General features: G+C 42.6%; 3 protein-coding genes across 10 annotated transcripts in view; 1 reads left to right on the plus strand and 2 right to left on the minus strand.

Annotated features, from left to right (window-relative positions):
- Positions 1-2,525, minus strand: part of LOC126998752 (dynein axonemal heavy chain 3-like) — a 63,725-nt gene extending 61,200 nt beyond the window's left edge. For 5 of the 7 annotated variants that reach the window (XR_007752981.1, XM_050860756.1, XM_050860758.1 and 2 more), the window contains exons 1-3: positions 1,472-2,525; positions 599-829; positions 208-484 (exon numbers count right to left, since the gene is read on the minus strand). Coding sequence is in view for 6 of the 7 variants with exons in the window: in XM_050860756.1 (XP_050716713.1) it covers positions 208-484; positions 599-822 (501 nt within the window). In the remaining variant the exon portion in view is untranslated. Of the gene's footprint in view, positions 1-207; positions 566-598; positions 935-1,471 lie in introns of those variants that run through there. The other 2 variants (XM_050860755.1, XM_050860759.1) reach the window with 2 other exon arrangements.
- A 624-nt stretch (positions 2,526-3,149) lies between these two features.
- Positions 3,150-7,416, minus strand: LOC126999061 (uncharacterized). 2 transcript variants are annotated; one of them, XM_050861440.1, is made up of 4 exons: positions 7,149-7,416; positions 4,990-5,227; positions 4,189-4,304; positions 3,150-3,555 (listed from the first exon to the last, which is right to left on the minus strand). In XM_050861440.1, the coding sequence occupies exons 1-4, from the start codon at positions 7,274-7,276 to the stop codon at positions 3,426-3,428; spliced, it is 612 nt and encodes a 203-aa protein (XP_050717397.1). In that variant the 5' UTR covers positions 7,277-7,416; the 3' UTR covers positions 3,150-3,425. The 2 variants fall into 2 exon arrangements, with proteins under 2 accessions (XP_050717397.1, XP_050717398.1); XM_050861441.1 differs by lacking the exon at positions 7,149-7,416 and adding an exon at positions 5,733-5,862.
- A 2,643-nt stretch (positions 7,417-10,059) lies between these two features.
- Positions 10,060-26,440, plus strand: LOC126998754 (carotenoid isomerooxygenase-like). Its single transcript, XM_050860763.1, has 13 exons — positions 10,060-10,207; positions 18,410-19,700; positions 20,124-20,240; positions 20,880-20,991; positions 21,433-21,579; positions 22,053-22,197; positions 22,738-22,891; positions 23,089-23,300; positions 23,652-23,831; positions 24,210-24,407; positions 24,746-24,838; positions 25,285-25,383; positions 25,834-26,440. The coding sequence occupies exons 2-13, from the start codon at positions 18,518-18,520 to the stop codon at positions 26,077-26,079; spliced, it is 2,886 nt and encodes a 961-aa protein (XP_050716720.1). The 5' UTR covers positions 10,060-10,207; positions 18,410-18,517; the 3' UTR covers positions 26,080-26,440.
- The last annotated feature ends 210 nt before the right edge of the window (positions 26,441-26,650 follow it).

A 26,650-nucleotide genomic window follows, 5' to 3' on the forward strand; every position in this document is an offset into this window, starting at 1 on the left:
CTTTACTATGAGAGATGCCTTCAGTATATAGCTCAACTATGCATTTCTTGCACAGTCTCAACCTTATTTAAATCACTATAGTCCAGTTTTTGTAAATTAACAAACATTATTTGAATTATTAAATTAAATTTATTAAATATTTTCTATCCTACATATGTAAAAATGTTACTATAGAACTTATTAAAAAAAAAACTTGAAGATAAATACCTTAGCCAATACAGCCTTGGTTTTGAAATTGTCAAGCAGAAGTGGAGGAAAATCTGACTTTTCTGCCTCTTCAATCTTCTCTGCCTCTAACTTCTTAGTCATTCTCTTCCCTTCATTGGCTGGTTTTTTACCGACTGATTTCTCTTTGACAACAGTCAACTTGGAAGCCTTGACATATGTGTTTTGAGATTCCAGTGATGGCAGTGGTTGTCCATGCTCCAGTACATTCAGCACAGCAGGAAGCCCATCACTGGAGTTGCTAGATGTACCGGTAGATCTGTTAGGGTATTATGGTTAATCTTTTAAATTTTACATTTATCAAATAATGCTTGGATTGAAGATACATATTCAGAAATTGCTGAACCAAATACAGGAGACAAGGGAAAGTAACCTGGCATGGTAACTAGTCTCAGAGAAGGAGCTGCCTAGAGGATGAAGAGATTTCTCTTGCATGACATCCAATTCCTTCTTTACTGTGACAACATCTTTCTGGAATGCCACAGAAGAGGGCAGAGGCTTGCGAGTCCTTGCAGAATGGCATCGTTCCAACCTTAGAGGTGGGACGCCTCTTCGTGCACCCACAGGGGTGCTGAAGAAATTCTCCTGACCAGCCATTGTAGTCCTGTTAAAGATTGGCAAAATTTTAACTACATACTTTAATCATCTGGCATTGAGTGCAAGAAGATAACTCTAAATCTAATGTAATCCATGAACATCAATGTCAACAGCAGCCTCAATAAAGTGAAGCAATATAAATCATTAATCAGTAAACCATATGTAACAAAAAACTAACCTGTTGGTGGTGCAGGATAATATCTTTTTCTAATGAACCGAACATTTCTGGCTCATATATATATATATATATATATATATATATATATATATATATATATATATATATATATATATATATATATATATATATATATATATATATATATATATATATATATATATATATATATATATATATATATATATATATATATATATATATATATATATATATATATATATATATATATATATATATATATATATATATATATATATATATATATATATATATATATATATATATATATGTGTGTGTGTGTGTGTGTGTGTGTGTGTGTGTGTAAGAATTTATTAATTTCAAAGTTACCTATAATACCTATACATCCTGGTTTATGAACGTCTGGCGCAAAAAAAAAAAGGAACAGGCTACGCTTTAGTATTATTCACATCTTCAGAAGTGACTAACTATCGTTAAATCGTCACTAACCTGTTAGCGGCATAATACACATGGCTATAAGCCGGGGGTCTCCATGGTGCCGCTCTCCTGGCCGGAGTGCGCCGAGACGCGTCGCGGTTGTTATGGCGACCAGGCAAATGACGTAACCAAACGGAAGTCACTTCTTTATAACGGAGCCCTTGTTGACGGAAGCGTCGTGGTTGCTATGACAACCGTGCGGCAAGACCAGTCATTTATTGACATTATCATACTTCCATGTAAATCTCAATTAGCATGTTTTTTTTTTTTTTTTTTTTTTTTGGGGGGGGGGGTTATTTCGTTGGGGATATACCCCAAGGGAGGAAGGCGGAGCATGCCGCGCAACCACCCAGACGGCTGGTAGAAAGATACCCAATTCTTTCAAGGAGGAGGCCCAACAGGGTGTCGGAAAGAGCCCACCTTTCTGCCCCCATGGCACCGGGTAGTTCTCGAACCCATACGCTTCGGCACCCCGCCAGAGCGCAAGGCGCAGACTCTACCACGGGACCACGGGAGCCCCCAATTAGCATGTTTACGATATTAATCTATTTATCTATATGTTTACTTTGCATGTTTGCCCTTCTCATTATTGAAACTTCTATTTTTTTCTTGCTTGCTCACTCACATCTATATAGCATAATCATGCCTCTTTACCTCCATACTTGTAATCTTGATAATTACATTTTTCTAGTTTAAGATGCTCATCCCCACCCAGCTGTTCATCCTCCCTTTCGGGCAAGTCGAAAAATGGCTACCTGGAGAAACTTTGGGAAAGTAATCTGCAGTAATCCGGTTATCTTCCGTGCCCCGTGTCCCGGGGGAATGGGTGCCCACATGCCACACGCTCAAGGGCAAATGAGAAGGAAATGAGCACCGAGCCCAAGCGCAGCTATAGGGTACGCCTTCATCTTTACCATTACTTTTTCATAAAATTACAGCATATCCCGCATAGGCTAGGAACTCATGTTACAGTACAAACAATGCATATGTATGTGTGTGTGTGTGTGCCACTCTGAAATCATACACACAATAGAGCATTGAGTGGAGCTCGAAAAGGTGTATCGGGGAGGAACCAAGAACTTCAAAGCATATATATATATATATATATTGATACATATATATATATATATATATATATATATATATATATATATATATATATATATATATATATATATATATATATGCCTTTACAGAGTGAATAATAAGGTAGATTACAAACTTGGCAGTGGGGAGTGGGGAATTTACTAGTGAAAAAGTCTTAGGCAGTTTATGGGAAAGTTATGTAGCTTTGAAAGAGGCTGAGAGAATATCATTGACCCCAGCAATAAGTATCCTAATAAGGGATACCAAGATTTATGATAATAAAGAATCACTAAAATGGCATCCTAGTCCCTCCCTAGGTACTCCCTCTATAAGATGACATCCCACATTGATCCTTTATATGAGTAGTATTCTAATTCATTGTGAGTGCTCAACTTTAGTTGAACTGGAAATCCAAAAACTGTTTTACTGACAAACAAAAATCTCTTTAAGATAAAAAATAATCACTCAGTTATACAGACTTGCCAACATGATCTGAATAACAACCATGTAAACAGAAACTTAATTTTTAAGATGTTGCTGATGAACTTTTTTAAATGGATTAAAATTTATTTTAGAAAATAATCTTGAAAAAAAGCCCATCACACAGCTGTCTATAAAGCTTGTAATTCAGAGAAAGTACAATTATATGTTTGAATGATTGGGAAAAAGTGAGTCCAATGAAAGAACAGAATGGGGTAGCATATACAAGATAAAAATATGGTTTCCCTGTGCTACAAAACAAGCAAACTGTGGAGTGTTCAGCCTGTCAATGAATTAGTATGAATCATTGAGGGCTTAAACACAATAATGGTTCACTGCTGAATACATAATAAATGGTACACCATTCTGAATTTTTAGCTCTGTAACACAGTTTCTTCACTCAGTCTTCAGTATTGCTATTTGTTGGACTGGAGAGAACTGCCTGGCCCAGGTCCTTAATAAGAGCATCATTGATGGTTTCTGATGTTTCCAGCAAGTCATTGATTACTGACATATTTCTCTCTATTTCCCTGCAAGCAGAAAAACATAAAATTATCTTAATTTCTTGAAGTTAAGTCCTCGCTCAAACTTTCCATTTCCCATCAATATTTAGGATGACTTTCAGTACCAGAGGTTCACAGTAATTGCTTCCTCTCCCAGTTCATTAACCGTTTCATACCCCTAAAACATTCAGGGTACTTTACAAGTGCAGAAATTTCCAAAATGAAGAATGACATTCAAAACCATGCCCAGAAATCCATATATACATGTAGTTATTTTTTCTCTAATCTTCAAAATCACCTTTCAAGTATGTAGTTAAATGATAAATGGCATGGCAGGATTTGAAAATTATTGGAAAATGGATACCAATGCATCAAAAAAATGGGGATGATGCAGGAAATGATATGTGATTTCATACAGCTATTTCAGCATAGTCTGTCTGTTCTATTTTTTTTTCTTCCAAACTGAAAACACAGATGTACCCTGGATAACAGCACTTTGAGGATATGTCAGATATATATTGTAACATTTAAAAAGAGAAGCATAAAAGAAAGATAAATTGGATATTGTTTAACATTGAAAAAAAAAAAAAAAAAAAAAAAAAAAATCTACTAATACTGTAGCAATCTATACTACTGTAACAAACAGCACAGAGGACTCACAAATGTCTTTTCTGGCATTCCTTGTTCTCCCGATCCACTGCTTCCTGGGCTCTGCCAGAGGATGCCTTTACACGCTTAAGAGCCTCTAAAATGTGCTCTTTTTCATATTGCAGCACCTATAAATGCATACAAAACTAGGGGTAGTAGAGTGGACAGAAAATGCTAGAAAATTTCACTTTGTCATTGAGTGAGCTGGGAATGAATAAAAGTAAATTACGATCACATGAAAATTTATGAACATATTTCAGCACCAATGCACAATCATAACAGCATGAAAATTAATATAGAGTTATGCAATATATATAAAAATTAGAACAGTTGCTTCTGATTCCTAGGTCCATGTCTACCCTTTATATATTTTCTATAACCATGGAAAGTAAAATGATCATAATTATCCGTGATTTTTTCATATTTTCATTATTGATAAAGAAATTCTGCAGACAACACAGTTATTTGTTGCATGTTTCATATAATAATTGGCTCCACCAACTCTTATCAGAGATTGGACTGACTGCTAGTCATTGCCTGGGACACAGAACTCCAGAAATGTTGAAAACCTTTGCTTCCAAAGGCTAAGTGGAAAGTTTAAACTTTGGTTCAACAATTCTTCCTCACAAACATCCACCCCATCTTTTCAGTTGACAATCTAGCTTTCTCTGCATGTGCATAAATATCACCCTGTATATTAAAAAAGAAATGAACTACACCTCAGCCACAAATTCAAGTATTTTTTCTTGCTATACTGTACTTTTACTTTACATACAATGCATAAGGATGAAAAATGAATACCCATCTACATACCTTTGCATCATGAGCAAGCATGTGTATCTGAGGATCTCTAGGAGGTCTCCAGGCTATGGAATCTTTGGGACCAGAACAGCTCTTGATGATGGTGTTGAATTCATTCAGAGACTTAGTAACATCTTCATCTACTATCATTGCAAAGTCTTCAAGGAGAGCTTTTTGCACAGCCATTGCCATGCTGGCTCTCATAGCATCAATAACATTTTTGTTATCTTTGCTCAAAGATGGAAAACAGCTGTGAATGTAAAAAAATATATATAAATAAACTTGTTTAACTTGATGAAAATTTTTACTCAAGAAATACACCTGTCCCCCCCTTATTTCCAGGAGTTAGGGGACATGGACCCCAGTGATTAAATAATTACTATTAATATTTGGCATGCCCTCTCCAAACCTCTTGCCCTGCAAAAGTGTAGTTAGTGCAATTTTTTGACAAAATCTACCTGATAAAGCATCTCCGTTGCCTAAAAGCAGCATGAAAGTTTTTTGCTTTAAGCAGGTATACATTGTCCATTCCTTAGGAACAGAAGATTGTCCATAGGCATAGAATGTTTTAGGGAAAAGTTGCGAAAGCGCAGATCCACAAATAGTGAACCCGTGAATACGTGGGGACAAGTGTATTTATAACTAATATGAAGACAGATACAGTACTCTTTGACCTCCTACTCATTGGGATTAGATAAATCGTAAATAATGGCATTCAGGCATTTTAAAATAAAGATACATCTCAAAATATTTACCTTGACGTGAGACAGCATGTCATGAATCCAGAGGTGGGCACGGTACTGAAAAATCAGTAGTGCGGTTGCGGTAGTGCGGTACTTATTCCAGAGTAGTGCGGTTGCGGTAATGCGGTCCCATTTTTTTCTTTCCCAGTGCGGTACTGCGGTAGCGGAAGTCAAAATAAAAAAAAAATACTTCAGTGCCTATCCTGGCTATTCAAACAAAGGAAACATGCTTAAAATAGTACTTTGAAAAATCATCCGGCATCACAGACGGGTCCAGGGTTGAAATGGCCGGCACCGCGCAGGTTAAAGAAGACTCGCAGTGTAGTAGTTTAGTCTGTCTATTTAGTATTTAATTTTGAACAATAATTGAAAAGTCAGAATGATTGAATCACTGATTCTGATGACTGATACTGATTGACTGATTGACTGATTGAGTCCGATTTACTGTAAATAAAAAATAAAAAAACATTTCTGTGAGCATGCCGCACTGCAAATGTCGTCTATGATAGTTTCCTAAGTACCGCAAAAAAGTACCGCAGGATTTTTTAGTGCAGTATTTTCAGAAATTTTGCGGTAGTGCAGTACCTTTTTTGTGATGCGGTACTACCACACTACCGCACTAAGTACCGCACTTGCCCACCTCTGCATGAATCAAGTCACACAGAATTTAGTCAAATATATTACTGGTAAATGTTTATGCATGGCCTTCATAGATGATGGGTGTGCAGTTGGCTTAGTTAAGACTTAAGTAATTATGCAGGCACTCAAGAGGGAGGATATATATATATATATATATATATATATATATATATATATATATATATATATATATATATATATATATATATATATATATATATATATTTACAGCAAGGGAGGCAGCTCAAGGGCAAAACACAAAAACATCTACAAAAAAGCCACCTAGACACTGCTACGACAAAAGAAAAGAGCATGAGTGGCCAGAGGCCAATTTCAGAGGTTAATTTCCAAAGTGAGGTAAGCATATCCCTGGGGGTGCACAGGATTATTCAAAGGGGACACCTGGCTCATTATGCACCATATTTTAATTTTTATCTACATACCAGGACTAAGTAAGTCCATGTAAATAAAATCTGCATGTATTGAAAAATTAATAGACAGCATAAAAAACCTGACCACATTAAGCAGAATTACTTACATGTTTAGATTAAGCGTACAAAACATATATAGGAACAGCTAAATAACATTAACAATAAAGAATGTCACCCTTGAGCTGTGTCCTTTGATGTAAAAAAAAAAAGAAAAAAAAAAGAAAAAAAAAAAGACCTGATGTAGGATTAGTCACAGGTTAAAATCAAGCATCCAAACTTATAAGGGAAAGCCAAATAACCTTAAAAATAAAGAACATCACGAAAACACTGGCTCCATTAGCATTACGAGACTAATTACCTGGCTAGCAGAGATGACCTCCACCCGCCCAGCACCTTACTGACAGCATTATTGAGGGTGTTTCTGACCACCTGCAGCTTCTCCCCCTCACTCACGTCACCTGCAATACTGTCACTGATATCACCCATCCTGTTTCCACCTCCTGATGCCACTGTGACGGTCCAGAAAACTCTTCGACTTGGGGATCGGGAAAGACGTGAACTTTTAAAATTTGTAAACACTGCGAGCGCGGGTTCTGCGGCTGATGATGACAATGATGGCTGATTAGTTACGGCTGTGTAACGGGAGGAAACTATAGTGATTTACATACATTTACATAGAAAACCAGACCATACAGACCCCATGGTTCAGGCTGATTGTTTACGGCTGTGTAACGGGAGGAAACCATATTGATTTACATAGATTTACATAGAAAACCAGACCATACAGACCCCATGGTCCAGACTAGGTGGTCTGTCCTTCAACCTAAGTGATTCTACATTAATCAGATGGCTCCAAAACTTTGCATTTCAACTCTAGTTGATATTAAGTTGAAGGAAGTGACGGTCGAGCTTGATTGATTGATTGTTTATTTTTGCAGGTATACAACAATTAAAGGAGAAGGGAGGAACATGCCATCCCAACCCCCAGGCAGTACATACAGCTTACCTGGTTAACTTACCTGGTGGCCCCCCCCCTATCCAGATCCTGTCCTTTAATAACCGGGGATTAGAGACGAGAACTGATACGCCAGTCAGACGGGCTCTTAATTAAGAATCAAAAATATTAATCAGAACAGATGGTAACTGATTAGGTGTATCAGGCAGAGTGATTTGACAAAGTTGTTCAAAAGAAGGAGCAGGACATGAACAAGACAGCTATAAGGGCAGCAGAGGTGGTGAGTAAATAAAGGGGATATGTGTGCAGTAAGTAGAAATTACAAAACAACAGGCATATAATTTATGGGGGAAGATATAGAGCATCTCTGGATCATGGAATATTTTATAACAATAAATCAAGTCTTGCCTGAGCAGCCTTCCGTTCATCGAAAACATAAGATTTTTTAGTCTTTCAGAGTAAGGGAGATGGCCAAGGCCAGACACTTGTGTCCATCTTTGTGCGGACTCTAATAACTTCTTGTCACCAATGAAGCCTGAATTCCACACAGGGGAAGCAAAGTCCATGATAGGGCGAATATCGCTGGTAAGTAGGCTAAAGCGGCCATTAATTGGCTTCTTTGCTGTGAACATGGGAGTGAGGTAAGACTGCGCCCTGGGCCCATGACTATTCAACACTTGTATGGACTGGTATTAGACCTAGTTGGGACCAAAGTCGTTGATGACCAAAGCTGTTGGCAATACCAAGGATACTGACCTTTGTTTTGCCAAAGTTATAATAATCCTCGCCGAATCGCTGGAAATTCTGGTAATAGCTCTCGTGGCACTGCACGAAGAGGCGAAACAAATGGGTTTTCAGGACTCCTGCCAGCTGAGCCATAGCTTGGAAGTGTAGTTCAGGGCAACGGTGGGTCACGTCAAGAAACCTAATGGGGAATCAGCATTATCAGTTCACTGTAAGACAAAGTTCTTTTCTAATGTTCTCCACCGCTGATATGTTGGTGTACCTATTCCATTCTGGTTCGGCAAATATTATACAATTTCATGTCTAGTCCTCTGTCTGGACTAATCTACAATTTCCTGGGTTGCCACTATGTGGTTGTCCACATGTTACCATTTATATGCATATGTGTTCGTCAGTTTCATATTCTCAATAGTTATTAAAATCACATTCACTTGATTGTCATTAACATTAATTCATCACTTTTTTCAGTCAGTCTTCTTATTGCCTGCCACTTTCCGGAGCCACCGAGAGTTACATGGCAATACTTATATCTTTTTTTCTTCTAATCCATACAAAGATCAAGCACAAATATCATTTTCTCATCACCAGTTATATAAATATGAAATTCTCACGCTTCCTCCCGAACTGAATCAAGGAGTCCTAAACCATAGACTAATCATAATTATATTTTGTCCTTAACACTGCGAATAAATGAAAACGAAGAGTTTAAATATCTTAGGAAAAGTTTGCGCTCGAAAAACCTTCTCGTCAAAGATGAGGAATATTGCTTTGAAAGCTCATTAGATTTTTCAAAGATGAATTGCTGAACTCGAGCATTTAGCATAATGCTCCCCATGACTTGGGACATTTCACATGCCCCGAAACTCACTGCCAACAGAGAGGAAAGCAGTACGCACCAAGGTCCACACGAAGCCGTATTAACAACTAGTTAGTCCTAAAGCCACGCCACGTCCCTTCACCTCGGGCTGACGCAACGCTCGCGGCTTTAGCGTTATCTTCCTGTGCCGGCGGGGAAGTGATCGCCGAAAGGCTACCAGACGGAGGGCCAATTCTTACTGCCCCGAGGATAGGGTGCACACCCTATCAAAGCGAAGGGTGCTGAGTGTCTTATTAATGTGTTGATAAGGATAATGACATGCTTGTGTGTGTGTGTGTGTGTGTGTGTCATATATATATATATATATATATATATATATATATATATATATATATATATATATATATATATATATATATATATATATATATATATATATATATATATATATATATATATATATATATATATATATATATATATATATATATATATATATATATATGTATCACACAGGTGGTGTGCGAAATAACGTTATATTTATTAACCATCCCGTGGAAACAAGTACATTGTAGGAGCAAGCATTGCACTCGATAATAGAGAAGCGTCATTGCTCATGAAGTGATTGATTGACCCACGGTAGTCACACGGTTGCTGCCTAATGTAGGTCCCACGCATAGTCGACCGTGCGTCGCATTTCTGTAATGTCCTGCAATAACGTCTTTATTAATCGAATTTCTTCTTTTGTTGAAGGCCTGCAATATGAGCGCCTTCCCACAGCACGCGTCCCACTGATCACCAGAGTCACGTGTTCCCCAGGTATATATAGAGCCGCCTCTGCCTCGGCCTCCCATTCCCTGCGTGGCACCCGAAGGAGCGACGAGCGTGCATTCCTACCAAGGTAAGATCCGAGTTATTCTCTCGATGGTGAAAGTCGTTGTCTTGAGGCGGCGGGAGCGGTGAGTGCTGAAAGACTACACTCGCGAGATGAGTCTGTGGTGTCTGTGGCCGTGTTCCCGTTGGGGGAAGCAGGGAGTAGGCGCCGTCCACCCTGCCCGTGTAATATCAGGGAGGCAGTGAGCCGCGCCGCCGCCCCGTCCAGCAGCGGCAGGAGCCGCCGCCACGCACCAGCGCCTCACCACTCAACACGATCTTAGTTTTAAAATATTCCAGTGTCAATTTGATGTGTAATTGATATTACAAGAAAAAAATATAACAGAAAATTATTATATATACATGCATACACATACATATTTGTCACAATATGTATGTGCTATGTATGTATATATGTATGTATTCATGTATGTATGTATGTATGTATGTATGTATGTTATGTATGTATGTATGTATGTATGTATATATATATATATATACACACACACAAAAAGACACACACACACACACACACACAAACACACACACACACACACACACACACACACACACACACACACACACACACACACACACACACACACACACACACACACACACACACACACACACACACACACACACACACACACACACACACACACACACACACACACACACACAAACAAACAAACAAACAAACAAACAGAAATAAAACAAATAATCGTTCAATTTCCATCCATTTACATTCTGTTTGTTCTTCTTGAAGAGTAGTCAGTTCCCACACCACCACCGCCTCCACCGCCGCCAAAATGCTATGGTAGTTTAGTATGCCTAGCATTGGTCTGCTGATCCACTGAATATTTCCATTAAATTTTACATGTACTTTGATTCCATATTTTTTTCTTTTATACTCAGATATCCTAATGAACTCATAGGGTTGTTTCCGTTCCTTTGGTTTTCATTTGTTATCTTAAGATTTATAATTCTAAGACAGAACATTTTCCATGTATTGGTTTAGCAATACGGAAGTGGCCGACTCAGCGGAAACGCGCAGACAGGTGGGAGGGTGTCAGGTTGTGCTCGCTAAAAGTGCTGAGTCGAGGTGGAGGCAAGGAAGTGGGTGAGGCACGTGAGGAAGACCGACAAGTCCACGAAGGGCCACGATGGCGTCATTCAGCAGACGCACACACACGTAAACCTTCCGTTTGCAATGCATGACTTGCCGAGGGTCAGTTCCGCACGCCTGATTTCTTAGCTAAACGTCGTATCAGTCTTTACTAACAACGATGTGGCTGATTTGACTTTTTTTTTAACCCTCCCTGGTCTCGTGTGCTGGCAGATGATCGGGCGAGCAAGGGAGTGATGATGTTGTGGTGACTTTCCTCATTGTCATTCTCTCCCTCCTTCTCCTCTTTCCTCTCCATCTCTCACTGTTCCTCCTTCCCTTCCCCCACTGTCCCCTCCCTTCCTTCACTGTCCCTTCCCTTACTGTTCCTTCCCTTCCCTCGCTGTCCCTTCCCTTATTTCACTGTTCCTTCCTTTCTCTCACTGTCCCCTCTCTTCCTTCTCCGTACCTTTCCTTCCCTCTCTGTCCCTTCCCTAATCTCACTGTCCCTTCCCTTCCCGTTTTTCAAGTTGGTTTTGTCGATTTTCTTATACCACTATATTTTTTATACAACTGAGCTTGTGTAATGTCGACTGAACTGTAAAAATCGAACACTTCTCAATGTTTCCGTCCAAAAAATTAAATAAAAAAGCCAAACTAGACAGAGAAATGTTAATAAATACTAATACGACGTTAGATACAATGGGTTCGTAAGCTTCCGAGCCAGACACAAAATACTTGGAAAATTTCTCGTATAGTGTTCGGTGTTGATATCGAATGTAAGAAATCTACGGAAAGTACACAAGAAGTCTGTTTAGTATCTGGTGCTGAATAGACAATCTGACCTCCATGGAAAGTATAAGGTTTGCGGGCTTACTGAAACACTGTGATGAGCTGTGTCGAACTTGAGCCAATCAGGAGAGCTTTAATCCCACGCGAGAGAGCCCTATATTGGTTCCGATTCCTAAACCATTCCTAAACCTATTCCTGCTTCTAAACCCTTTCTAATTCTACACGACACAGACCTATATTGTTTGTGCCTCCTCCTCCTCCTCTTCTATCACTACCTCCTCCTCCTCCTCCTCCTCCTAATTAAGTTGAATGAGATAAATTATTAGAGCGGGCAACCTCGTACGGTGCCAATAAGCTTTCTGTTGTCTACCTTTCCATGTTTCCTCCTCCTCCTCCTCCTCCTCCTCTTCCTCCTCCTCCTCCTCTTACTATCCTCTTGCTAACCTCCTCTTCTTCCTCTTTCTAACAAACATATACACTCCTATATTTCCTCTCCCACCTCCTTCTCCTCCCCCTCCTCCTCTTCCTCCTCCTCCTCCTCCTACTCCTACTCCAGGTCACGTGTTTCTCAAGTGTGAGCCGCCTTCTTTCCCAGTGCCGAGCGGTCTAGCCTGTCACCACTTCCCTTTATCCGTCCCTATCATATTCAGCCTCAACCCTCGATCATTGCCTCAGCCTCCCTGGTCTCGTGCGTTGGCAAGTGATCGGGCGAGCAAGGGAGTGATGATGTTGTGGCGATTTTTCTTATTGGTATTCTCTCTCCCTCCTTCTCCTCTTTCCTCTCCTTATCTCACTGTTCCTTCCTTTCTCTCACTGTACCTTCTCTTCCTTCTCCGTACCTTCCCTTCCCTCTCTGTTCCTTCCCTAATCTCACTGTCCTTTCCTTTACTGTTCCTTCCCTTCCCTTGCTGTCCCTTCCCTTATCTCACTGTTCCTTCCTTTCTCTCACTGTCCCTTCTCTTCCTTCACCGTACCTTCCCTTCCCTCTCTGTCCCTTCCCTAATCTCACTGTCCCTTCCCTTCCCTCACTGTCCCTTTCCTTCCCTCACTGTCCCTTCTCTTCCTTCTTCGTACCTTTCCTTCCCTTCCCTCTCTGTCCCTTCCCTTATCTCACTGTCCCTTCCCTTCCCTCACTGTCCCTTCTCTTCCTTCTCCGTACCTTCCCTTCCCTCTCTGTCCCTTCCCTAATCTCACTGTCCCTTCCCTTCCCTCACAGTTCCTTCTCTTCCTTCACCGTACCTTCCCTTCCCTTACTGTCCCTTCCCTTATCTCACTGTTCCTTCCTTTCCTTTACCTTCCCTTCTCTCTCGCTTTGCCTCCCCTTCTCTCTCCTCAACTCTCCTCCCTCACATGCCTCCTCTTCTCCTTTCCCTCCTCACCTACCCTTCATTTCTCTTCTCCTTTTACCTCCCTTTGTCTCTCCGTTGTAGTCCGAGGATGGAACAGACTCCCACCTTCAGTGATTCAGTGCAACACGATTGACTCATTCAAAAACAAGCTCGACCGACGTATCCTGCAACTTAATATTTACTAGAGTAGAAATGCAATGTCTTGGTGGTATTTGATTTCATATAATTTCACCATCGGGTCTGTATGGTCTGAATATCTATGTAAATCTATGTCAATCTCCTCTTCTTCTCTTACCTTCTCCCCCTTCTCTGGTTCACCTCAATTTATCTCTCATCTCTCTCTCTCTCTCTCTCTCTCTCTCTCTCTCTCTCTCTCTCTCTCTCTCTCTCTCTCTCTCTCTCTCTCTCTCTCTCTCTCTCTCTCTCTCTCTCTCTCTCTCTCTCTCTCTCTCTCTCTCTTCTTCCTTCACCTCTCGCCTCTCTCTCTCTCCTGCATCTCCTTTCCCCGTCACATAACGTCACGGGAACGAAGTGGATAAAGAATAAAAAACAGATAAACATAGATAAAAAAATAAATAAATAAGGACTTCATTCATCCATTCGTAGCTGCGTAGAGGATGCTATTGAGAAGGGAGACGTAATAGGAAGCGAATGCCGTGTGGGTACAGTTTGTTGAAAGAATAGTGACGCAGTGGAAGGGGCTTTGTTAATAGGGGTAGATAGGGGTGTCGCGTGGCGTGTGGGTAACCTGAAATCAAAGGGAGAGGATGGGCGACACGGAGACGGGATGTAGGGAGGTGAGGAGGAGGTGGTTAAGAGGATGTGAGGTGAACAGATGAGTTTTACGATAGATAAATAGATAGGGAGAGAGAGAGAGAGAGAGAGAGAGAGAGAGAGAGAGAGAGAGAGAGAGAGAGAGAGAGAGAGAGAGAGAGAGAGAGAGAGAATGAAAAAAAAAAGACAGACAGAGCAGTAAAACAAATTAAAACAAGAACTGATAACATAATTCTCTCATCCAAATACCCGTGTGTGTGTGTGTGTGTGTGTGTGTGTGTGTGTGTCCCTGCGCCCACGTGTCCATGCAAGCAAGCACTCACACACACACGCACGCACACCATCACATCCTCGTATCTCTGGTTTCGTTCAGCCGGACAGTCAATCAAGCGGTCACATAGACAGGCACTTAATTGGTTTCCCAAGACTGTCTCGCGTTACTTCGCCGCGAGATAAGATCGCTAACGAGTCTCATCACTTCTATTGCTTCTTCGTTGAGCAGGGAACACAAACCGCTCTCTGGGGCCTCTTATCTAAGCCACAATCTCCTTCCTGCCTACGCCTTCATCTCCATCTCCACCCCCTTACCCTCCTCCTCCCTTCCATCACCGTCCTGTCAAAGATCCATATTCTTAAACGTATCGGGCACCCATTACGACTGTTTTCCAAGGCCATAGAGAAGATTAACGGGGTTCTCATGAGTGATTTTGTCGGTTCAAGATGCAGAAGTCGTGTTGAACTATTACTGGGATCACAAAACAGTCCATGGATATTACAGTAACTTCTACGAGGGGTGAGTTTATACAGGTAAAAGGGAAGGTAATCATTGGTAACGCAGGTAAGCTTGGGCAGGTGTTTCTAAGGTATCTAAGGTATCATTAGAAACATAGCAAGTTTAACCCTCTTTTTTTCCTTCCTTTCCATTTTCCTCTTTAACAGGTGTCACTAGAGTAAGTTAATGACAGGTATGCAGTGTAATTAGAGATCATTGGCCAGGTGAGCTTAAGCAGGTGTCTCTATACGAAAGTCCCAGCAACTTCTACGAGAGTCTTTTCACACTGACGAGCTTAGATGTCGATATGTTTGAGAATACGTGTTTTTTCCCTCTATCTCCATTCTTGTCTTCTCCCATTCTTCCGTCTCCGCCCTACCTACGCCTCCATTTCCCATCTCATCCTTCCCTATCACCCCGGAAGGTCACAGGCTACGTATCTATGACCTCGCAAGAGAATACTGTATGTTAAAACTCTCTTTAGGTTGGCCCACTTTCTCTACATGAAGCCAACTTGGAGAGGAGATAGAAAGTTAGATGGATAAATATAGTTAGGTAGATAGGCACAAAGAGAGAGGATAATGTAAGTTAGATAGATAGCTGGATATGAAAACAGATAAATAGATAGATAGATACAGAGTTAGAGAGGCAGGCATAGTGGTGTATTCAATAACTGCTGTCTCTATAACGTTAACCAATCAGAAAGCCAATAATATCACCTTGACCACCTCTATGGAATGCTCTACCTACAGAAGTGGATTGTTTCTTTGGGTAACTGCGCCGCCCATCACTTCGTCGGCGTGTGGGGATGTGTTAGTTGTTGAAGTTATGTGGAGAGGGAGAGAGGGAGAGGGGAAGAGGGAGGAGAGAAGGAGTAGAGGGAGAGGAGGAAAGGAGAATGGAGGGAGTGGGAGAGGAGACGGGAGTGGAAGGAGCGGGAGGTGGAGGGAGGGAAGAGGAGGAACGGAATTAAAGGGAATGACGAGGGGAAAGGCGGACGCCCATATCATGTGAGCATCCACGTGACCAAGTGAGAGTGGGAGGGAGGGAGAGGAGGAGGAGCTGGTGGGATTGAAGGAGGAGGAGGAGGAGGAGAGGTGAGGAACAAGGTGGAGGGATGCCAGTAAGGTTGCGTCACACTTAGAGACAAAAGGTAACATGTTATAGGATTTTTTTTAGAGCCAAAGAAACAGCTCAAGGGCAATAAAAAAGGTGTAAAAAAAAGCCCGCTAATGTAATTGGTACAAGATGACATTTTTCAGTCATCGCCGAGTGGCCGAAGACTACCCACATGTAAGCTGTCCTGAAGACCACCTATCAACGCGGACTCTGAATTAACTCTTAGGAGGATAAAAAAAATGAGCTCCGGGGGGCAGCATGAGCCAAGCAAGATGGCACCACTATAAACACTTGCCTGCGCCATAGTGGGTTGGGGCCGAAAATCAGGTCCCACCAAGAAAGGCTACCGGCTCCATAGACTAAAACGTAAAAAAGTAAAACGGAAGAAAAGAACATAAAGAGAAATAAAGGAAATTGGGGAGTACACACACACACACACACACACACACACACACACACACACACACACACACACACACACACACACACACACACACACACAATTAATAAACACAAACATGACCAATGGAACCCCAGGAATGCACGGCCCGGATGCTCTCGGTTATGATGACAAGGAAAACCAATACTACGTGTCCTTCCTCCCCCTCCCCCACTACATACCATTACATTAATAGGATTGCCTCTGTAATGAATCAGGGTATTGGCGGGATTCCTGTAGTGTTGCTGGGTGGTGGTGGGGGGGGGGGTAGGTGAGGGGTAGAGGTGGAGGGGTGAGTCTGGGTGAATTCCCCCCAAAAAAACACTCTGGCATTCATAGGTGTCAGAGAAAGGACAAAAAAGTGAAGTCTAGTCTAATCTAAACCTTTCCACTTGCTTGAAATAATCTTAAGACCATCGCCCATTCACACACCCAGGCCCATTCACACATATCTAGGGACTTACATACCCGCATTTGCTAAGGCTTTCGTAGAGGTTGGTGAGTTCGTGTTTCCATGGGTAGTTTTGCGAGCCTGATGATAGTTTGACAAGGCTTCTGCTCCATTAATGTGCAGAAGACTTAGGAGAACCCGACAACTAATCTCCTCTGTGCCCTTGCGAAATCTTTGTTATGAGAGCCGAAAGGGTCTGGGAATACGAACTTGCTGATCAGTCTGCCTCTACATAACAAGACAGTTCGCGCGGTCATATTTAGGATTCAAGTTTTTTTTATTATTTTTTTTTACTCACTGTTAAATATAGCTTCATACCTATCTACCTACCTACCTACCTACCTACATACATACATGCATAGGTTACATACATACATACATACATATAATGAGTTTTTTTGTTGAAATTTTCTACTTATTTATTATTATTGTCTGTTTCAGGGTTATCTTCCTTTCCCCGTTGGTCATTTTTTTTTATAGTTCGCGCGGTCATATTTAGGATTCAAGTTTTTTTATTATTATTTTTTTTAATCACTGTTAAATATAGCTTCATACCTATCTACCTACCTACCTACCTACCTACATACATACATGCATAGGTTACATACATACATACATACATATAATGAGTTTTTTTGTTGAAATTTTCTACTTATTTATTATTATTGTCTGTTTCAGGGTTATCTTCCTTTCCCCGTTGGTCATTTTTTTTTATAGTAACGGAATTAATTAAGGGCAAAAAAATAACAGAAACAAAAAAATAGCCCGCTAGGAAATATAACTATATCTTAACAATTAATTATAAGGTCAAATTCAACCAAAACTTCACTTTCTTGCCATAATTTACATATTAAAGAAAAATACACAGTTTCGGTGAGGGAGGCGAATTACCTAGTCACTCAGTCAGTCGGTCCGTCAGTCAGGCAGATACTTGAGGCTTGATTGGTGGCTCTTATTTCCTCGAGGATCAGAATGGAGGGCTTGTGTTCCTCGTACCCAGTGACACCTAACCTTCACATACTCACATACACCCTATCCTGCTTCTTATAAGTAACTTAGTATGTGATGATGCTCCTGATCTACCTGGATAGCTTCACCCTTTTTTTTTCAGGTTCTGTCTGTTGCGTCGGTAGGCTTTCATGGGGGGTTTGTTAGACGACCCCAGCCCGTTAGTGGCGCAGGTGAATTTTATTTATAGTGGGTGCCTTGATGTGTGACTTGCTTGGCTCATGCTGCCCTCCGGTGCTCCACTTGAACGATTTTTTTTTCCTTTTTCCGTTTCTTATCGTCACCTTTCAACAGTAACTCTACATTTTTCTTTCCTAGTTAACATCTTAGTATTTTTTTTTTCTTCTTAGTCCACAGTGCCTCCAGTCAACACTTTCACGCTATGCCATTCAATGTTTTCCTTTTCTCTACATTTCAGAAAGCCTAAAAAAGAAACGCCCAAGGAAGTGGTGACATCAAAGCTCGGGTCACCATCTACACTTTACATCGCCCTACAGAACGTCATGAGGCTGTGAAGCACGTGGCCATGGACACTGAGAACAACATAACAGTGACCAGGTGCTCGCCGTCCCAGCTCAAGAGATTGTGTGCCAGCAGGGAGAAAGGCTGGTCTTTGAATAGGAACAAGAAGAACACGATGAAGCCAAACTATGATCAGAGCGACGTTCAGTGTGGCCAAGAAACGCGAAAAGATAAAGAAGATAATGATATAATACCAAATATATCGCATGAGTCTCCAGTAAAGGCTCAGGCAGAGAAGGAACCCGTGGCTATGGGGAACGAAGATAACCTGAATGGAAATTGCTCGTCACAGGAAGCACAAGAACCAGATCGGAACGGTTTCAGGTCCTTAACACCCCTCAAGACAGTCCCGACCATTTCCAGGAGTGTGTCGTTCGCTCACAGAAATAAAGAGAACTCGAGAGAGCTTTGGGAACGACAGGAGTCATGTCTCTCTTTGTCCTCAGCGGGAAGGGACCACATGCCATGGAACTCAGAATCCTCTCGACCACACTCCTCGCTGGGCCACCCTTCCAGGAACGCCTTGATGCCTGGAGACGGTGGCTGGCCTTCAGAGGGCAAAGTTCCTGTTATCTTACGGAATAAAAGAGAACTTAGGCAATCCTCAGAGACAGCCTCTTCGACTGAGCGTATCAAGAGGCGCAGCGCTGAGATATCCCGCATGAGACTCGCTCTAGAGGAGAAGGTGAGGGCGCACCAGTCTCGACCATCCTATATGAACAGCGCTTACAGGAGCAGCTGGAGTGACCTGCCGCAAAGCCCACACTTCATCAGACCCAGAAGTCGGCCCAAGAGCGCGTGTGGCTTCTCTCACATGGAGGACTATTATGAAAACGAAAACTATCCCTTGAGTCCCCTGGAGCACCGGAACAACAACAGAAACATTCCCCGGTGGCAGAATTCTTGTGGGCCCGATGGACTTGCCTCCCCTCACGGCATGGGCAGCAATACGCAGAGGTTGTACTCGCCTACCAATATCCAGAGAGACCCGGGTCCGGTCCTCTGCCAGCGGTGCTCCAGTCCAGTGAGGATGGGGCCGCAGGAGAGTTTCTGGTCACTGTGCAGGGAGGGTGAGGACGCGCCCTCCCGCTACCACACCCCCGCAAGCTCCCCGGCGCACAGGATGCCCCAGATAAGGACTCCAGGAGGGAGCTTAAAACCCAAGACTGCGGAGAATAAGGCCCAAAGTATGTATCCTGTTTGAGTATATTTACATTTTAGGCCTATATATTTTCTTTTGTTTTACGTTTATCATTTGCATTTAGGGGTTGAGAATCATCGTGAATGACAGTGTTTTATATCAATGAGTTCACTACGCCACCATTTAGCGATTTCACGTAATTTAGATGAGTTTGTAAGCTTTTGGGATTATTTTCTGGGGGGAATGAAGGGAACTGAAATGATGGGTTGCTTAAGCTAAGAATTATCTAAGGAAATATATTAAATTCGTTTGCCATTCAGTGTTTTAGAGCAGCGAGTTAATCACGACAACATTTAGCGCTTTCACATAATTTAAGTGAGTGTGTAAGTTTTTGGAATGAAGGAATTTGGAATGAAAGAATACATGAGGTGGGAAATGTCTAAAGAAAGTGCTTGTTCCTCCTGCTCAGACACGCCGGTGCGGATGGCGGACGGGCGGATCAACTACTACCCGAACTGTGACGCCACGATATGGATCCGCTCCTGCACCCACGAGGTCACGGAGCCGCTGTCAGGCCTCCATCTTGGTGAGGGAGGGAGTGGGTAGTTAGTATGAGCAGCAAGACAGAATAGAAAATAGAGGAAACCGTAGAAACTAAAGTAGAAAAGTAGAGATAGAATGTAAAGAAGAAAAAGTAGAAGGATAGAAAGTAAAGGAGAAAAATAGAAAGATAGAATTAAACGTAAAAAGTAAATTGAAAAAAAAGTAGAGATAGAAAGTAAAGAAGAAAAAGTAGAAAGATATAAAGTAAAAAAGAAAATTAGAAAGATATAATTAAAAGTAGACAGTAAAATGGAAAAAAAAGTAGATATAGAAAGTAAAGTAACAAAGGTAGAAATATGGAATAAACGAAACAGATATGCAACTGATTAAGACCAGACCAGTACCCAGGAAAGTCATGAAGTAGCCATGCAAATGATCTATGGCCATATACTTAAACACTTCATCCCCCAAGCACACCCATTTGACAAGACTTTCGTAGGAGCTTTGGGCGGGTAGTTTTATGACCCTGGTGGTAGTCTGCCAAAGTTTGTGTAGCAAAAACATGTAAAAACACTCATGAGAATCCGATGAATTTCCTTTACGACTCTAAGAAATAGTTAATGGGAAAGGATGAAGCGTCAGAGAATACCGCCCTTAATAAGAGTTGTGTCCCGCTGTACAGGTGAGGTTCCGAAGTGGCTGCGCGGCGCCCTCATCAGGAACGGGCCGGGGCGCATCCAGGTCGGGGAACACCAGTACAACCACGTGTTCGACGGCTCGGCGCTCCTGCACAGGTATGAGTCAAATCCTCCATCCAGGGTCATGAAATTTTATGTGTTGGAATAGCAAATACCGATCCAGACATTACGTGCACGATAAACTCTCACACTTGTTCATATATATCACATTTTTTTTTTTTTTAATTATAGCCGTAGATTTGTTTACTTCATATTAGCTTCCATGCGCATGAACTTTTTTTAGGATTAAGTCTTAGGAAAAAATAAACCTTGCTTAAGAACAATTTATAGGATTAACTAAGCCTTACTGTATAAACCCTCTGTATAAACCCTATAGGATTAACAAAGTCTTAATATGCAAAAGTAAACCTTACGTATGGACTCTATAGGATGAAGCAAGTCTTAATTCACACAAAGGAGCCTTAAAACTAAACCTATAAAAAGTTACCATAGACTCTCCCCACTTCCCAACGTGAGACGAGTCCTTTGCCCCGGCAGGTTCCACTTCAAGCACGGGCGCGTTACGTACCAAAACAAGTTCCTCCAGAGCCGCAGTTACCTGAACGACACGCGGGCGCAGCGCATCGTCGTCAACTACTTCGGCACCAGAGCCCACCCGGACCCCTGCAAGACCATCCTGCAGAAGTGAGTGTCGGACCCAACCTGTACTAGACTAACTAACCAACTATACGATACTTTACTTTAATACTAACTACTGCTATGCTAATTATACTCTACTAATTACACTACACTAACTATACTATACTAATTATTACTATACTACTTATACTAACTATACTAATTAAGGGACAAAAAAATGCTAATTAAAGGAAAATAAAATTGTAGGCTCACGGATTGAAAGATAGTAGTATATGAAGAGAGAGAAAAAAGTAGTAGTAGTAGTATATTAAATCAACAAAAAATGGCGGTATTGAAGAGGATAAGGCCCGTATTTTTAAACTCTATAGGCTCCTACAACAACTATACCACAGGCCACAAAAGCCTTATCAAATGTGGGTGGATGTAAGCCTTGAAGAATATAGGCCTAATAAGTTGATTTTCTGGTATGTATATGTGTTATTTGTAGAGGTATTTTTAACTGGTCTTTATCTGTGCAGCATCGCCAGCAAGTTCACTCTGGAGGAGCACTTCACCGACAACGCCCAGATCAGCCTGTACCCTTACGGCGACAGCCTGTACGCCCTCACCGAGACGCCCTTCATCTACCGCATCGACCCGGACACCCTCAACACCCACGAGAAGGTAGGAGTGTGTGTGGTGGGGGGTGGGATGGAGGGGGGGATGAATTTACAAGCCTTTTCAGAACTTTATCAGTACGTAGTAGATCACACATAGGCTATTATAAGCTTATATTTCTATTTTCATCATCATCATCTGCTATTACTAGTCAACTGCAGGACGGATGCCTTTCCCAACGTTCTGTATCTTTCTCTCTCTCTCTGTTTGGTGTTATAGTGTACTCCATCCTATCCCTGGCAATTACTATATTTTCATCCATCCATCTGGTTCTTTGTCTGCTCTAGCATCACTCTGGGTTACCACTATTGTGATGGTTTTCTGCCTGTTTTGCGCATGGCAGCTTTCCATAACATACCTTTCTTTCAAGAGGAGACTATTAAGACACCTCTCCACCCGAAACTGACCTCTCTTCTGGCCTCTCGTTTTGTTTTCTTTGCTATTTTTGTTTTTTTCCTTTGAGCTGCCTCCCTAACTGTAAAAAAATAGACGTCACACCTTTCTCTGTCCAGCCCTTCACCTTTCTCTCCTATGTGTGTCTCTTAGGTGGACCTGACGCGGCACATCTCCATCTTCACGCACACTGCACACCCTCACGTGGACCGGGACGGCACCGTGTACAACCTGGGCCAGGGCGCGGGACCAATGGGACCTCGCTACTACATCTGCAAGTTCCCCAAGCCCAAGACGTCCTCCAACGGTTCGTATAGGCGCTGTGTGGATGCATGAGTCTGTGGATGTGTTTTGGAATCCTTGTTTTCAAAAGGGTATAACCTTGCCAAAAGAGGAAAGAAAGTGAGAGGAGAGATAATAGAGATAAAGTTAGTTAGTTAGTTAGTATAGTTAGTAGGAAATAACATCCATGCAAATACCTTAATAATGACACCACCCCAACAGGCAAGGTGAAGAGTCCCTTTGAGCAGGCGCGGGTGGTGGGCACGGTGGCGGCGCGCTGGCTGCTCAATCCCTGCTACATGCACTCCTTCGCCATGACGGACAACTACTGGGTCATCATAGAGCAGCCCCTCGTGGTGTCCGTGGCCAAGATCCTCAAGGTCCTGGTGAAGCAAGACGCCCTCATCGACGCCCTGCAGTGGTGGGAGAAGGAGGTGAGGATATGTATAGGAACTGTGGAGAAGAGGCGAAAATGAACGTAGGAGATAATGAGGAAGAGAGGAAAAGGAAGAGGAGCATATGTAGGTGGTGTAAAGAGGATGGGAAGAAAAGATGTCGAGGAAACAAGTGAGAAGATGAAATTAAGAGAGAAGAGAGGAAAAGGAAAGAGGTGGACATATGTAGGAGCTGTGGAGAAGGGGCGAAGATGATGGAAGTAGGAGAGATGGAAGAGAGGAATAGGAAGGGGGTGAACATTTGTATATAGGTGTAAAAAGGTGTATAGGTGTAAAAACCGTTGGTGCCGATGTCCTGTTCACTCGGTCCCCTTTATGCTACCGTGACAGACGAAGATCCACGTGGTGCGGCGGGACACAGGGCGAGTCACCAGCACCCAGTACGTCACCGAGACCTTCTTCTTCCTGCACACCATCAACGCCTACGAGGACCGGGGCCATATTGTGCTCGACATCGCCGCCTACAAGAACGCCGAGATGCTGCACTGCATGTTCGTCGAGGCCCTCAAGGTTAGTGTGTGTGTGTGTGTGTGTTATGGGTGGGTGGGTAGGGGGGGGGTGAGTGTGTTGTGTGTGGGGTCTGTGTGTGTGTGTGTGTGTGTGTGTGTGTGTGTGTGTGTGTGTGTGTGTGTGTGTGTGTGTGTGTGTGTGTGTTCTTTGTTCTCTGTGTTCTATATTCAACGCAAATTCATTATAAACCTTTGACTAACTATCTAATGTGTCGAGGAACGTCTAAGTACCATTTCATTATACATAAACAGCACTAACAAATTCCCCATCCCTGCAGAACACCTCATACGACCTTTTACTAACTAATATATAACGGAACATCTAAGTGCCAGTTTAGAACATATATAAACAGCACTAACAAAACCTCCATCCCTGCAGAACGCCTCCTACGACCCCACCTACGCTCAGATGTTCCGCGGGCGGCCCAAGAGGTGGGTGCTGCCCCTCCAACCCGACAAGGACGCCAACACACACACGAACCTGGTGACGCTGCCGGACACCACCTGCCGCGGTCGCTGGATCAAGAAGGGCGTCGTGTACGTCACCCCAGAGCTGCTCGCTGACATCGGCTGCGAGGTGAGGCGTCGAGGTGCAGCATAGGACAAGTTCACCAAGTTAATCATAAAAAAAAGAACTCGCCACAACTGTTTATTTCACTTTATTATAAGGCTGAAGCAACAATCACCAAGATTTTACTAAGAACTTTTACGTAATTGCTTTCTTGGTAACAGGAAAATCTGAACTTTCCTCTTCCTTGGTCATTGAGATTTTAAGTACTTTTACGTATTGACCTCCGAAACACTTATTTTGTTCGTGCATTTCCTCGGTAAAGGTCTAAAACTTTACGGTGATGAAAAAAAAGTTAACACTCTCTTGGCCACAGGATGATCTGACCCTTCCTCTCCCTTGGTCAGGTGCCGCGGATCTACTACGAGGAGTACAACGGCCGCTACTACCAGTACTTCTACGCCATCTGCAGCGACGTGGACCACCCCAAGCCGGGCACCGTGAGTACTAGACATTCTCACTTCCACCGCACTAAAGAATGACAGATAGCCACTCTCTTACTTGCTACGGTGCCTACACTAATGCTCATCGCTATACGGTGACCGGCGACATCTATAAACTCTTAGCTGCTATGATGCTTACATTCATGCTGGTCTGTCAGTCTGTGTCATTAATTAAGGAAGGTACGGTAAAGTTAGGGAAGGTGAGGGAAGGTTAAGGAAGGCTAAGGAAGGTACGGTAAGGAAGGGTAAGGAAGATTAGGGAAGGTAAGGGAAGGTTAGGAAAGGTAAGGGAAGGTAAGGAAGATTAGAGAAGGGAAGGTAAAGTAAGGGAAGGTGAGGGGCCTGTCAGTCAGTTTAATCACCCGTCACCGCCATAGGTATTTGGTTTGGTCTGTCTTCGTCCATCCGTGTGTCACTTGTCTCAGCTTCCCTTCCCTCCACAGCTGGTCAAGGTGGACGTGGTCAACAAGCAGCACGTGGAGTGGAGCGAGGACAACGTGTACCCATCCGAGCCCATCTTCGTGCCCGCGCCCTTCGCTAAGGTAGAGATATGGAGTTGCCAGTTGAGATTTTGTGTTAAGGATAGACCGAGGATGTTTAGTGTAGGAGAAGGTGTTTGGAAGATCGTGTCGAGTTGATAGGTGGAGAAATTGGGTTTTTGAGGCATACGTACCTAAGTATATGCCTTCATGCCGCGCTACCTCGAGTACAGGGAGCGTGAGAGAAGGAAGTTACGTAGTTGTCTAGTGTGAAAGGAAATAGCGGCAAATTTCTCCACTAGGACCGATTTTCTTCCTACATAATTGCTCTTTTGGATACCTACACACCTAAGTTTAATCATGGCCTTCAGAACCTTTTGACATTCCTTTCTCCCTTTTCTGTTTCTTTTGTCCGTCTTTCCCTTCGGCATTTCTGTATCTGTGTTTGTGTCTGAGGATTGTGACTTTTGACCACAATCTAAAGTATCTTTCCTTCATTTTCGGCACCCCCAGCGAGAGGACGAGGGCGTGGTGTTGTCGGCGCTGCTGCGGGCGAGAGGTCTTGACAGGGAGGTGTGTCTGCTGGTGCTGGACGCCGCCTCCTTCACCGAGCTGGCAAGAGTTGAGTTTTTGTCTCCGGGACCCGTGCCCAAGTGTCTCCATGGCTGGTTTGTCCCCGAAGGCACCCTCAGCGTACACCAGAAGGAGGACAAGACATCCAAAACACCCGAGAACGCCGCTGAAGACAGTCCTCCGTGAGCCTGGTGACGCTGAGGGCCGTATTTTAAGACACCATCGCTTCTCACATCAACTATTTCTAAAGGTCAAAGAGGGGATCAATCTGTTTTTCATGAGTGTTTTTTTAAGGTTCATGGCACAGAAGAAGGGTCAAACTACCACCAGGGTCATAAAACTAACCCTGGAAAGGCCTACAGCTCCCACGAAAGCCTTGTCAAATATGTGAACTTGGGCGACGAAATGTTCTAAAATACGACCCTAAGTGTTCAGAAGAATTTTGGAACAGTGACTTACTTCGTTGTGTGCTTCTCCCTCGTCTTATTCTCATGGTAAGAGGAGGTAAGAAGAAGCAGACCAAGACCTATACAAAAAAAAAATCAAAGTTTGTCATAAGAGGGAAGAGAGGAAGTTAATTGAGAGGTGTGTTTAGTTTTATCTATCTGTAGGTATAACGACGCCTTGTTCTCTCTGGAAAATCCTCTTCATTTCTTTTCAATGTTCGGCCTATACCGCCGGTAGACTTTCTTGATGGGTCCTGCTGGTCGGCCCCAACTCGTCTTTAGCGCAGGCAAGTGTTTTATAGTGGCGCCAT

The sequence above is a fragment of the Eriocheir sinensis genome, chromosome 15 (genome assembly GCF_024679095.1).
Source record: "Eriocheir sinensis breed Jianghai 21 chromosome 15, ASM2467909v1, whole genome shotgun sequence".
Taxonomy (NCBI): Eukaryota; Metazoa; Arthropoda; class Malacostraca; order Decapoda; family Varunidae; genus Eriocheir; species Eriocheir sinensis.